The sequence below is a fragment of the Puma concolor genome, chromosome F2 (assembly GCF_028749965.1).
Source record: "Puma concolor isolate L17-30 chromosome F2, mPumCon1.1.hap2, whole genome shotgun sequence".
Lineage (NCBI taxonomy): Eukaryota > Metazoa > Chordata > Mammalia > Carnivora > Felidae > Puma > Puma concolor.
The window spans coordinates 36,413,178-36,426,679 of NC_141684.1; the positions used below are offsets into that span (position 1 = coordinate 36,413,178).

General features: G+C 46.1%; 1 protein-coding gene across 4 annotated transcripts in view; it reads left to right on the forward strand.

The window, feature by feature from the left end:
* Positions 1-13,502, forward strand: part of LOC147571941 (uncharacterized) — a 241,017-nt gene that overhangs the window by 81,711 nt on the left and 145,804 nt on the right. For all 4 annotated transcript variants that reach the window (XM_086695143.1, XM_086695144.1, XM_086695145.1 and 1 more), the window contains exon 3: positions 6,802-6,893. In XM_086695143.1, coding sequence (XP_086551269.1) covers positions 6,802-6,893 — 92 coding nt within the window. The remainder of the gene's footprint in view (positions 1-6,801; positions 6,894-13,502) is intronic.

Here is a 13,502-nt window from a genome sequence, read left to right on the forward strand (position 1 = left end):
TTCTGGGCTGGAGATTCAGGAGTTCTCAGGAACGACATCTTTAGGGAAGTGAGAGAAGCAGGACTGGGCAGAGGGAGAAATTCAGATGTGATGCCATGGTTTTTGTAGTCAGTCCAGCCCAGCTCTGGAGCTGGATGGACCTTTAGAGTTGTTCCAAATTGAGGCAAGGGAGCTGGACTTTGCACCCTCACATCAACTCACATCAACCAGTCCTTGGGTATGGACTACCCCTGAGAAGGGGCTTAGGTTTGGGCAAGGCAGTTTGTTTGTCTGAGAGCAGTTCCCAGAGATGGAGTGAGCCCCAAGCTGATTAACCACCAACATGCCTGACAACTGGAGGAAGAGCTCCTTGGCCTTATTGGGGGAATCTGACTGGCACAGCAAAGCATCTATTATATATGGTATCCTCATCCAAGAAAAGAGAATATTTCAAGAAAGGTGTGGTTGACTGTATGGAATATTTCTGAAAGCTTGACTTAGAGGAGGATAGACATATGCCAAGTTGAAGGTGTTGGTCACCTTAACCAGCATAGTTTTAATGGAAGTGGAAGGATGAAATCCAGTTGAAGACACTGAGAAGAAAATAGAAGATGAGGAAATAGAGACAGCAGGACAGAGAATTCCTCTGAGAATCTTACCAGTCAATAGGGGCAGAGAGACTGGGTGGTAAGTAGAGAAAGACGTGGAGTCAAGGGAGGTTTGTTGTTTAAGTTGAAAGACACTAGAACACGTTTGCTGACCCCAAAAATGACATGAATGATGGGAGAAATTGAGACCCAAGGGAGGGCTGGGATGGTTGCAGGAGTCACAACTTTTTTTTTTTTTTTAATTTTTTTTCAACGTTTTTTATTTATTTTTGGGACAGAGAGAGACAGAGCATGAACGGGGGAGGGGCAGAGAGAGAGGGAGACACAGAATCGGAAACAGGCTCCAGGCTCCGAGCCATCAGCCCAGAGCCCGATGCGGGGCTCGAACTCACGGACCGCGAGATCGTGACCTGGCTGAAGTCGGACGCTTAACCGACTGCGCCACCCAGGCGCCCCAGGAGTCACAACTTTGAGAAGGAGAGAAGTAGGAGATAGGTCACAAATGAAGGGCTGGCCTGGGATAAGGGACAGGATATATCACCCATTATAGAAGCAGCTTAGGCCTCTAGTGGGAACCGAATGACTTTAACTCCTTGCCTGTATTTGACAGAAGAGAGGCCTAAATGGGGCTATTAGATTTCCTCTCTCCGGAATTTGGAGCAAGGCTTAAGGGACAGAAGCCAGTCTGGGAATGTCTCTTGAATGGTGATTTGAAACCAGGAACCAAGGGGTGGCCACTTTCCATCCACCATGTGCTCAAAGAAGTGGAAAGAGCTTGAAGAAAGGGCCTGCAGAGATGAGAAATGAGAAAGGTTCCTGTTGACTTTTCACAATCCAGGGTCCAGGATAGTCTTATTATCTACAGTATGGGGCACTACCTGGCTGATATGCAATTAACCTCACTCCAGATACCTATGAAGGCATCCTTGACTTGAGCCAGCCTTCAGCACAGAGAACTGCTCTGCCACATGGCTCAGGCCCTTTCTTGGACCTATACCGTGGATCATGTGTGAAAACATTTCTTCTAGGGTCATACACTGTGAAAAAACTGGGTGCAAGAAAATGTAAAGTCATAAGGAACAATTAAGATAAATATGATCTATGTTTTCAATGAGCAGTATCTAGCCATTCAGAGTGATTATTATGAAGACATGGAAACATAAGGCAAAATATGACACTGGTTTTAATGGACCATTATCATAGCAATGTAAAAAAATGCATTTGGGAAAAGATGGGGGAAGTACATCAAAATGGGAGTCGTAGTAATGTCTTAAGTTAATGGGATCATGTGTGTTTCCCCCTAATTTTCCTAGTTTATTTCTAAAACATGGCTATCTTATGCGGATAATTTAAAACAATTCTTCTTCCTACATCCCACATCTGAGCAATTTGGGTAATTTCTGTGAGGCCCTCAAATCATCACAGATCATATGTCTAAAAGGAACTGGAATCAGAGAAAACCACCAGAGGAAGAGGTTGTGTGCATCAAAGGGGACGCCCACCTGCCGGCTGGGACATGAACAACAGTCCCTCAATAAAGCCCAGGAGGAGAACGAGGTGACCGCTTGAGCATGATCAGATCTTGCAGCCTGTTCCCACTGCAGAAATATTGCCACAAAATAGCTGTGAAATGGGAGAAGAGGTCAGACCATGTCCTCCCAGTGAGCACAGGAGTCAGGATCCTGACCGGGCACTGCCCTCCCTCCCCCTCCTCCTCCCCCTGATCACCGCCTCCATGCCTCAACAGCTCTCCTCCCAGAAGCTCCAAGGGTTTTATTAAGAACCATACTCAGTACTGAACCTAAACTTCATCTTTACTAAGTGCCTCCAAATGATCTTAATGAGGATTCCCTCCACTCCCTCCACCCCCTGGGAAGTCAGCTCAGGGCTGTCCTATGACTCTTCTTTCCAGGCAAGTACAATAGGTCACTAAGGGGCTTCTTCCCCAGGAGAAGACCTAAAACGAGAACTTTGTGTTCCCGGGCTTGGGACTGTTTCTAAGCTCTCTGAGCCTGGGCAGTGCTTCAGGACAACAAGCACTGAAAAGAATAAGCAGTGGAGGGAACTGAGGGCTTGCGGCCCAAGCTCTGCCCCGAGTGCATGGCCACACTTCTGTGCACCTGCTGGCTCCCTAAGCTTCCGTTGTTACAAATCCATCACCCCATTCCTACTCCTCCTGCTTAATCTTCCAGCTTGTACAGAGGCCAAGGAAGGATGGACTGCTATGGGTTTAAGTTAATCAGAGTAGTGAGACATCCACCTCAGAAGCCAAAATATAAATTAGCTATTGGTCTTATATTTGTGGGTAGTAATAAGCTCAGGTAGGTAGATAGAAGTATGTTAGCAGTAAGTTCTTCCCAGAGAGCAAATGGATGTGAGAATAAGGTGAGTGGAGACGCCTACCCAGAGGACCAGAGTGTTATCGAAGAAATGCAAATTACTTACTTTATATTAAATATTACTATTTAGTGAATGGCTGCTAATTAGTGCAGGCCCTGTGCTAGGTGGGCCTCGTTGTGTCCTACCCCCTTCAGGTCTCTGCTTCAATAACATTTCCTCCCAGAAGTTACTTCTGACCCCCAGGACCCTACGTTCCCCTGTCAGGTACTCAGATTATAATTGTGACATTCATGAGTGTGACTTTCTTTTAAAATTTCTTAACATTTATTTATTTTTGAGAGACAGAGAGAGACAGAGTGTGAGTGGGGGAGGGGCAGAGAGAGAGGGAGATACAGAATCCGAAGCAGGCTCCAGGCTCTGAGCTGTCAGCACAGAGCCTGACATGGGGCTCGAATCCATGCACCATGAGGTCATGACCTGATCTGAAGTCGGACACTTAACTGACTGAGCCACAGAGGCGCTCCAGGCGTGAGTTTTTTATTAATGGTCTGTTTTCATGAAAATAGGGGCGAGAGGGTGTCTTTATGATCACAGTTGGGCACTCATCCTGGCTCCAGTAGGTTCTCTATAAATATTTAGTGAGCTGATATCCTTCATAGCACTCGCCACATGGAAAAGATGTAAACCCTTAGGTCATTCTTTCTCAGCTGTCTTGTTCATTGCTAAGCTTCAAGTCCCAAGCACACGGGGACCTCCTTTATCTTGTTCTCCACCAGCATTGGCATGGTGCCTGCATATGGTGGCATCCAACGCTGGTGGCAGGAATAAATAAAAGAATAAACAAACATGAATAAAAGCCCACAGCTCTAGAAATGGGTAGGAAAAGAAAGACAGCACTGACAGGTTAGGAATCAAATATGTCCAAGAAGGGAGCTAGGTGAACAGAAAGAAGCAAAAGTCTAGGACTTCTGACTGAGTGGACGTGGGATGCCCAGATTCTCCTTTCCAGGTGTTGACGGGGTGGTGTGTGTAGCTAAGGGAACAGAGAAGGCAGGCCACCACATTCGAGATGGTACACCGAGGCCAAGGGCCTCTCGAGCCTAGAGAAAAAGCTAAGCCAATCATTTCCTACACTGCAAAGTAAGCCGGGATCCTTTTCTTTTGTGAGATGAAGGCCTTGAGGTCCCAAAAGGTCTGGGGAACAGAGGGGCAATGGTTTAGCACCTGCAAAGTAAGGTTCCACACATAAGGATGTAGCCCAGCCTCTTGACTGGGAGCTTCAGTGCATCTTGCTGAATCCTTGAATCACCGAGGCCTGACTCATTAGGAGATTGGCTCCAGGTCTGGTACATGGAGACCTGAACTTACATCACTTGGGGCTGCTGCTGCTCCAACCTCTGATCCCTCTTCCCAGGTGTGCACAGACAGCCTCAGTCAGGAAAGGGTTCAGAAAGGTGAGTGAGCCTGCAATCCACAACAGGATGACTATGGAAGATGGGGGCCATCAGCAAAGCTTCTGGAGGTCTCTCTCATCTCTCTCTTTGCAATACTGTCTCCCCGGATCACTTGCCAGAGCTGGCTGCTAAGGCAGGGACCCTCTGGAAGTTAAGAAACTGTAGGCTTTGTGTGAAGAATCAGGAAGTGTAAACCAAGTTCCAGATGGGAATTGCTGGAACAGTCCTCTCTTTCTGGTCCACCTCCTCCTTCCTCCACTACCATTCTAAAACTTGCTTTAATAGGCTGTTTTTTATGAAATTCCCTCTTATTCCTACATCAGCTTCCTATTTTTCTGGTCACCAAAAAGGGAAGCGAAAGCATTCAATGTTTTTTAATGTTTGTTTATTTTTGAGAGAGAGAGACAGAGCATGAGTAGAGAAGGGGCAGAAAGAGAGGGAGACACAGAATCCAAAGCAGGTTCCAAGCTCTGAGCTGTCAGCACAGAGCCCTACGCAGGGCTCAAACCCATGAACCGTGAGATCGTGACCTGAGCTGAAGTCAGATGCTTAACCAACTGAGCCACCCAGGCACCCCAAAAGCATTGATTTTTAAAGCAGCTGCCCTGTACCCCCTCCAACACACACACACATGCACGCATGCACTCATGCACGCACGCACGCACGCACCCCACCCCCCTATACATATACACCACATCCCTCCAAAATACTTTATTCATTTTTAACAGATGAAAAGGGAAAGGAAAGTGTGGTATTTTTGATGGTCTTATTACTTGGTTAAATCGTTTGGATGGGGAATGATAGACTTTACAAAGATGCTTCATATTTTAGTGTGGTTGCCCTGTGATGGACTCAATCTTGCTACAACAATAAGGCTTTTGTCACTAATACTTTGGAGGGCCTCTTAGAGAGTAGAGGTGGCATGCCCCATGTATAGCTTGTCTAGAAGTTTTTAATTTATTTGTGCTAATTTTACCAGTCTTTGGGGGACAAGTCAAAAATGTGTGCGTATATGTGTGATTATTCTTGTATTCAGCACTTCAGTCCAAATCACCCAAGAAGATTTTCTAGATACATTTACTTTATTTATTTTTTTAATCAAAGTGTCACAAATGGCGGACATTTGTAAATTGCTCTGAATTCATTGAAACCATTGTCTAATTTGACCTTCACTATAACAGCAATAATAAAAAGTGTATTTGTATACTACACAAATTCTCTAGTGTTTTACATTAGAAGCAAGTACTTTATACATGTATTCAAATTAAGTGCTCAAAGTCACGTTTTTACTTAAACACCAGGATCTAAAATTTCCAGGAAAGAGTAAAGGGTGGTAACCCTAACTTGCAACTTTTTGAAGAGATCTCCTCTGCTTATACATGGAACCCAGCCTCAGTGTCTCCATACTGTAGGCAGGGCAGGGACTCCTGCTATGGTCCTGAACTGTCACTCACCTGCTGGCTGTGTAAGTGTGGGTCAGTCCCTTTCCCTTTGGGGGTTCCTCTTTCCTTCTGTGGCGCACAGGGTGACTGGATTTGATGGCTTCTAAGGCTCCCTCTAGTTCTGAAATGTCATGATACTTCGAATAAAGAGGAAATTTAGAATCATCTAGTTTAGGGGCCAAGTCTGGCCCACTGCCTGATTTTGTGCATGGCAAGCTAGGAATGAATGGCTTTTACATTTTTACGTGGTTGGTAAAATAGTATTTCATGAAAGGTGAAAACTTAATGTGAAACTTGCATTTCAGTGACCATAAATTAAGTTTTATTGGAGCCGTTCTTGCTTATTTGTGTATTGTCTCTGGCTACTTTTGCACTACAATGGCAGAGTTGAGCAGTTGCCATGGAGATCACATAGCCCACAAGCCTAAAATACTATCGGGTCTTTTACATCAAAAAGGTTGCTGGCCCTAATCTAGTCCAACTGCTTGAGAAAATTAAAGGTTGGGCAAATTCTAGTTCAAAAAGACAAAAATCACAGTTATAGAAAGATGCAAATGGCCATTTTGAAGCGTTCAAAGGGAGAAAAACAATTAACAATAAACAAAAGATTAAGGATGCAAAAGAAACTGTTTCCTCAAATGGCAATAGTGTGTTTGTTAGTGAAGAGATAAGGACAAAGAAATTGTGAAGCCCTTGGAGCACCCTGCATTTATTCATATGAAAGAACCGATGTTTTTTTTTTCCCCCAAGTTTATTTATTTATTTCCAAAGAGAGAGAATATGAACAGTGGTGGGGCAGAGAGAGGGAGAGAGAACGAATCCCAAACAGGGTCCACACTGTCAGCGTAGAGCACGACTCAGGGCTCGAACTCACGAACCATGTGATCATAACGAGAGCCAAAGTCAAGAGTTGGACACTCAACCACGTGAGCCACCCAGGCACCCCAGAACTGACAATTTTGTTTGTTTGTTTTTTAGTCTGGAATCAAATTACGATGGATTGATGTGGAAGATTTGGGAAGTGGGCAGATTGCATCAGAAAAACCTCAAGATTCTTCATGCTGATAAGACTCTTGAAAACTTACATCGAAACTGAAGGAAATGGAGGTGAACATTAGAAACCCTTTAGTGGGCCTTTTCAAATGTGTTGGAGGTCTGGAGGCAGTGACAGGGGAAAGGAAGCCTGGAACAGATTAGAACTTTTGGTCAAATAGAAGTCTAGTGCTGGGAAATCCCAAAGCTCTTGATGACACAGAGGCTCTGCTTAGAATAGCCAGCATAGTTCTAAGAACCTGGCCCTTACTAGTGACAGGGCTTGAGCCCTGGCAGGATGGTGAATGGGAGCAAAGTAAGTGTGGAGTTGGCCACGTATTGATTTTGGGAAGGTTTATACAAAGTTTCACGGGGAGGTAAAGCCCATCATCCTTCAATTCACATAGGAGTATTTCCTTTTCCTAGGAAGTTACTAATGGTGTGCAATAAATATTTCAAGCCCAAGCATGAATCGGGGAGCAATGAAACTGACCCAAGATCCATACTGTTGGTACATGTTGGTGACCAACCATGTATCAAACATTGCTCCTGTGAGAAGAGTCCTAGGTAGTTAAAATATGAACTTGAACTTGCTGAACAGATAGGATTTACCCTGGAAATTCAGATTGTTGTCAACGCGCAGCATGTGTACCTCTGGGTCAGTGAGTCAGAAGGGTTCTCTCTAAAGTTAAGTCAGTGGCTAACGGCACGAATTTACGGGTCAGACTTCCCAGGGTTGCATCCAAAATTGACTGCTTGGATTCCCATCCCAGGTAATCCCAGGCAAATTACTCAACCTCTCAAGCCTCATCGTCTTCTCCTGTAACAATACAATAATAGAAAAAGAGTGGTAATAATAGCACTTACACTATGGGCTGCCGTGAATATTTAAAGGGAATTATCAGTAGAAGGTGCATGGGCAGACCTGAGAATTAGAGAGTGCTCACTAAATGCCCCCTGATTACTGTTGGCTGCATTGTCCAGCCTGGTTGAGAATATGGATTTACTAAAAATATAGAGTTGGGTGTGACTAGTTTTCGATGGAGTTTCAGCTTCACCACTGAGCAGCTTTGTAACCAGGAGCAAATGACTTCAACTCTTAGAGCTTCAGCCTTCTTATCTGTAAAATAGTGATGATAATAGTACTTACGTTAGTGAGAAAATATGCTCAAAGTGCTTGGGAGAGTTTCTGGCAGTTAGCTATTCTAATGATGGTCATGATCTGGGTCACTATTAATATTCATTGGTTCCCTAATATCCAAAAATATCCTGAAGACAGGCTGAAACACGGTAAGCCTGGTATACGAGGCATGCGTGGCATACACAATATAAAGAATTTTCACATAAATGATTTGATCAAACGGCCGTAAATTGGGTTTGGGTTGTCATGAAAGTCCTCTGATGGTCTAGGGACAAGGTGCAAGCTCAAGGAAGATTATGGGGGAGGACCCATTGGCCTTTCCCCGCTGGCCTGGGACCTCCTCCAGCCCCACAGCCCTCCGTGCTGAACCCAGAGGTGACATGTGTTCTGGCTCCTTTGATTGTCTCCTTCAGAATCACAGGGATCCTGGCGTCTTGCTTTCCCATCTTCCTTCTGCCAACTTCTGTTATTCTTGTTTCCTGTCGAGCTGCTTGACATTTGGAACATGTGATTACCGTACCACCTCGTGTTCTGGGTACAGTGTAAGCCCCTGTCTCATTCTCTTTATCAGCAAGAAGACCGAAACGATGGCCTCTGGAAAGGAAAGGGGCCTTTAGTATCTGGCCCGGTCTCTCTTCTTAGTTTGTGGAGCTGCGCTCCATTTCCTACCATTAACAGATTTGTTTACCTATCTGATATTCACCAGATTGAGTTGCCAGGCATCCAGGGTGATGGGGCTTGACAAAGCTCTTTCCCTAGTTCTTGCTACCCACATCCTTTCACTTCTGCTAACTCCCTCACAATGAACAGAAGGGAGCTTCTCTCCTGAGATCAGGAATTACAAGAACATGTGTTATAGATATCAGTGGTGCATCATTTAGCATAAATTGTGATAAGGCCGAGGTGTTTCTTCCACTCAGTTTCTTCAGAACTGAGGGCCTCTTCTCCCAAAGAAGCCAGATTGGAAGGTTTGGCTTTCCTTCCACTTTCCCATGTGCCCAGATTGGGGGGGGGGGGGGGTGCGGGGGCAGGGGCACGCGGGGAGGGCGGCACTGGAGAATAAATAATGCGTGTAACTCAAGCCCTGTATTCATAGGATCTTTCTTATGAAAGGCTATGGGATCCCTTCATCCAACCTTTTCATTTTACTGATGAGGAAGGCGAGAAGGATGGTGACAGCTGGATTCTGGCCGAGTCAAGACAGGAGCCCAGTCCTCCCAACTCTCAGGCCACCACTCTTTCCTCTTTATTATTATTAATACTTTTAAAGTAGGCTCTACTCCCAATGTGGGGCTTGAACTCACAACCCTGAGATGAGGACTGTACTGACCGAGTCACCCTGGCACCCTACCACTCTTGCCTCTTTAGAGCCCTTATTGCCTTCCATGCTCATGGCTGGAGTGGATTCTCCGTGGTGACTTTTTTGACTGTTCTAGGCAGCGAGCACTCATTTGGGGTGAGCCCAACTTGTTCTCTTACTCTTCAGCTTTGGCTACTGTTTGGTCTTTCCAGTGTATGCCACCCACTACAGACTTAAAGATTTCCCCCAGTGGCTTATAGTCAGGACAGATGCTTATTTGGGGTGAAGGATCGAGATGCCTAAATTCAGCTGGCAGAAGGTGAAGTCACTGCATGTTCTCTCAGTGCATAGGGCCCAGAACCCAAGTCCCAGTAGGAAGGCTGCCTCTGAGCTAGATCAGAAACCAAGCAGGCCTTGGAGTCTGAGGCCCACCTACTGCCCTCCCCCTCCAGCAGCCTGAGTCCTGCAAGGCTAGTCCAAGAGTGCCCTGATGCTTTTCATACATGGTCATGGTAGGTTGAGTCAAAGAGTGGTATTAGGATCATGTCCCAGGAAAAACTGATATTGAACTGCAATGATATCTACAGAGTAGATGGCCAAAGACAGGGCCCTGCAGGGGATGTTGGGAATCAAGGTACAAAAGGCTGTCAGAGAACCATAGAAGGGCTCCTGGAGAATGTTGGTTTGAGCAGGACTGTCTCTTCTTGGCCAAGACAACATGGGCATCTCGCTTTGAGTTCTTTGAGGGAAATGTTATTCTCCCCATCGTAAAGGCCATGAAAGTGAAACTTAGAGGCCTTAGCCAAAGTTACAAAGCCAGTGTCAGAGTCAAGACTGGAACTCACGTGCTCAGACTCTGAAGTCTGTGTTTTATCCAGGTCACCACGCTGAAATTTAGAAAAGCCTGTCAGCATTCACCAGAAAACTCTGATTGCCAGTATGGTGTGGCATTCTGTCATCATATGGTCAAAGAGCATCCAGTCCAACTCTAAATAAATCGGCTTCCTTTGCCATATGCCCTGAAGAGGGTTCTTAGGGACTCTACTGGGGACAGTGAAGGAGGATGGGCACAGGTGACACACTGTCTGTACTCAACCCCCATCCTCCCCCAACCATCTCTTCAACCAGAAATGCTCTGTTCTATGGGTTGGAAGCATGTGTTTGAAAAGGGTTCCCATAACCTCTGTTCCCCCACATGCTGCAGCTTCTGGTTCAACATCTTGTATAAAAGGAAACTCACAGGGCTCCAGGATCCTCCAGGGCTGAGCACCACATAGGCTGGGTGGTGCCCATAGTGTTGTCTTCTTGGTTGAAAAGCCCTCCAACACCAACAAAAGTGTGATGACCAGAAGCTAGCACAACCACGGAAGTTAACAGCTACCTTAGAATTCATTCATTCATTCATTCATTCATTCACTCATTCATTTACTTGAGAATATTTAAATTGGAACCACTGTACTTCTGGCTTTCACAGAGGCCCCAGTAGATACTGTTGTGGCCCAAACAGGACAATCTCTCTGATGTTTCCCTCTAAAGACCAAAGCAGGGCACCTTCACATCACAGCTAATGATCTGTCGGGCACGAACTCATTTAAGCTTTTTAATAGTGATTCTGTTTATGGTTTTGGTTGCCATCACCTCTTAACACAACAAGTTCAGTAAGTTGCCATCACTTATGCACTTCCTTTTTCTCCCCTGGCCTATATTTACCTGTCACACTTTCCAGGGGTGACCCCTAGGTGCTGTGTGTTGGTAAACAAGCTCAACCTGAAGCGGCAGAAGCACCAGTTGAGCAAAGAATTCTTGAATGCATAGTCCTGGCAAATGGCATCGTTGCAGATACACGCTAGGTCAGGTTTTCAGTCCCATTAAAAGCCTTCCCCTCACCAGTGTTCTGAAATCTTGGGCCCATCAAGCAGTCTTTCTATTCCTTAGACAACTGAACAGCTGTAGAGTTCTGCTCAGTTGGAGGAGGGGTGTTTGGTTGTTTCTCTTTTACCTGGGTTCCTTCATATATCCTCGCTTGTATCACCCTAGCCAACCCCATGTGCATGTAGAGAAATGCAAACAATTCTGTTATCTTCTGATATTCTGAGGCCAAGAGTTCTCATTCTGACCATGTCTGCACAAGTTATCAGTGATTTCAGAATCTCTTTGATGCCTTCTAATATTATCTCCTATAGATGTGCCCTAGTTAGCAGGCATCATGAGAGAATAAGGGCATAGTTCTGGATAAAAGAGTTCAGTTAACTAAGAGTATAACTCTTTCAGCTCCGAAGAGTTTTAAAATTTGTGAGCATTTGCAACCCAAGTTTTTCCATGTAGATCACATGGGCCTCACAGACTATCACAAATGATACCTTTCTGTGCTGGTGCCATCTGCTTGTATGGGACTGTGGTAGTCATGAAGGTGGGAGCAGGGTTGTCTGATGGCTCCAATGACAGCCCCTCCTGCTCTACTGTCACATTGGTGTCACCGCCATGTTTTCCATGGGCTGCACCCAGCCAACGACTAAGCATGATGGAGTTCCTGGGCATGGCTGGACACAGGACTCCTCAACTGGGAGATTGTGGCTCCAGATCTCCCCTCGGCCAGGCTGACGCCTTCTGAGAACTGGCCCGCAGTCTGGGACTCTTCCTATTTAACTCCTCCTTCACAGGAGTCAGACACACAACACGAATCTGAGGGCTCTCCCCACCTTCGCTGGCTCACTCTTTTTCCCTTCACAGGTATTGTCCTCCATCAGTCCCTTGACATCTAACCCTGGCATGGCGTCTGCTTCTCAGAGGACCTGAACAAACACAGGAGCCTCTACCCTGCTCTCTTTTAAAGTCGGTCTCACCCACCCCCAGATGTTTCCTGGAGGAAACGCATGTGCTCACAGATGTGGGTTACCCAACACCACTCCTGTCCCCCCCCCCCCCGCTCCTGCTCCCGCCCTGGCTTCCCGGAGAGCTGCCTGCACCACAGTCTCTGATGTTCCCAAAGCCTCACGAAGTCTCCTCCTTATTGCGCCACATCTGCTCCTATCTGTGGGCCCCCTGACGCCCACTTCTGCTGACGCCGTGGGACTCACAATACACCAGAACCCTGCGCTTACCTGAGATCATGCCCACTGCAGACAAAAGTAGCCAGTCCTGTCTGCTCAGACGAGTGCCTCACCCTTACCTCACTACAAGGGTCCCTGTGGAGAGCTGCCTTGTGCTGCCATCATCACATCTGACTTTTTGCGAGAAGAGGTCATTTCATTTTTACCCACAGTCTCCTTTCCATTGTTTTGTTGTTGTTTTTAATAACAACCAAAATTTATTTGCTGTTTTAGAAGGTAAACATCCAATTGTTTAAAAACATATTTATTTATTTTTGGAGAGAGAGAGGTGGGGGGAGGGGCTGAGAGGAAGAGAGAGAATCCCAAGCAGGCTCCATGCTGTCAGCACAGAGCCCTACATGCGGCCCTATCTCACGAACCTTGAGATCATGACCTGAGGCGACACCAAGAGTTGGACGGTCTGACTGAGCCACCCAAGCGCCCCTCCTTTCCTCTGACCTTAGTCTCAATCCTCAGCTAAAGGATCAGCTCTGTGACAGAGTCCTACGTATAAAATTGTGCTTCCTTTCTTACACTGGGAGGGCCTGACTTTCTTATCTCTTCAGATGAAGGCTTTCCTACAAAACTTCATTCGAAGAGTCTTCTTGTGGGTCCCCCAGAATGTTCAGATTCCAGAGTGGTTCTAGGCCCAAATTTGGCCTAGCACACTCTGGGTTGCTCTCATCGGGATTCTGTGGATTGTTCGTTTGCATGTTTGCTGTGTGTGTGTGTGTGTGTGTGTGTGTACGCGTGTGCACACATGTGCGCGTATGGGGTGTAACAGAACTTGTGTGGTCCTTGCCTCTCCGTCTCCTGCCTCGTGATGCCCCCACATCCATCACTTTGATGGCAAACTGTCTCTCACTGCCTCTGTTACCTTCTCTGCCATCTGCCTCCACTCCTGAGGCTCTCTCATTATTACCAACATTTCTCCTTGACAACTTTTTTTTGTCACCGCATATTTCAAAGCTTTTATGGAGACTTCCAGCATTAGGGGTGTACTAAAATGTGAAGAGCTACAAATGAGTATAGGGAAGCAGGTTTATAATACTTTGTAAATGATGACTAAATTAGGGAGGAAGGAAATGGAAGGAATCTAGGACTTACCTAGGGAAGA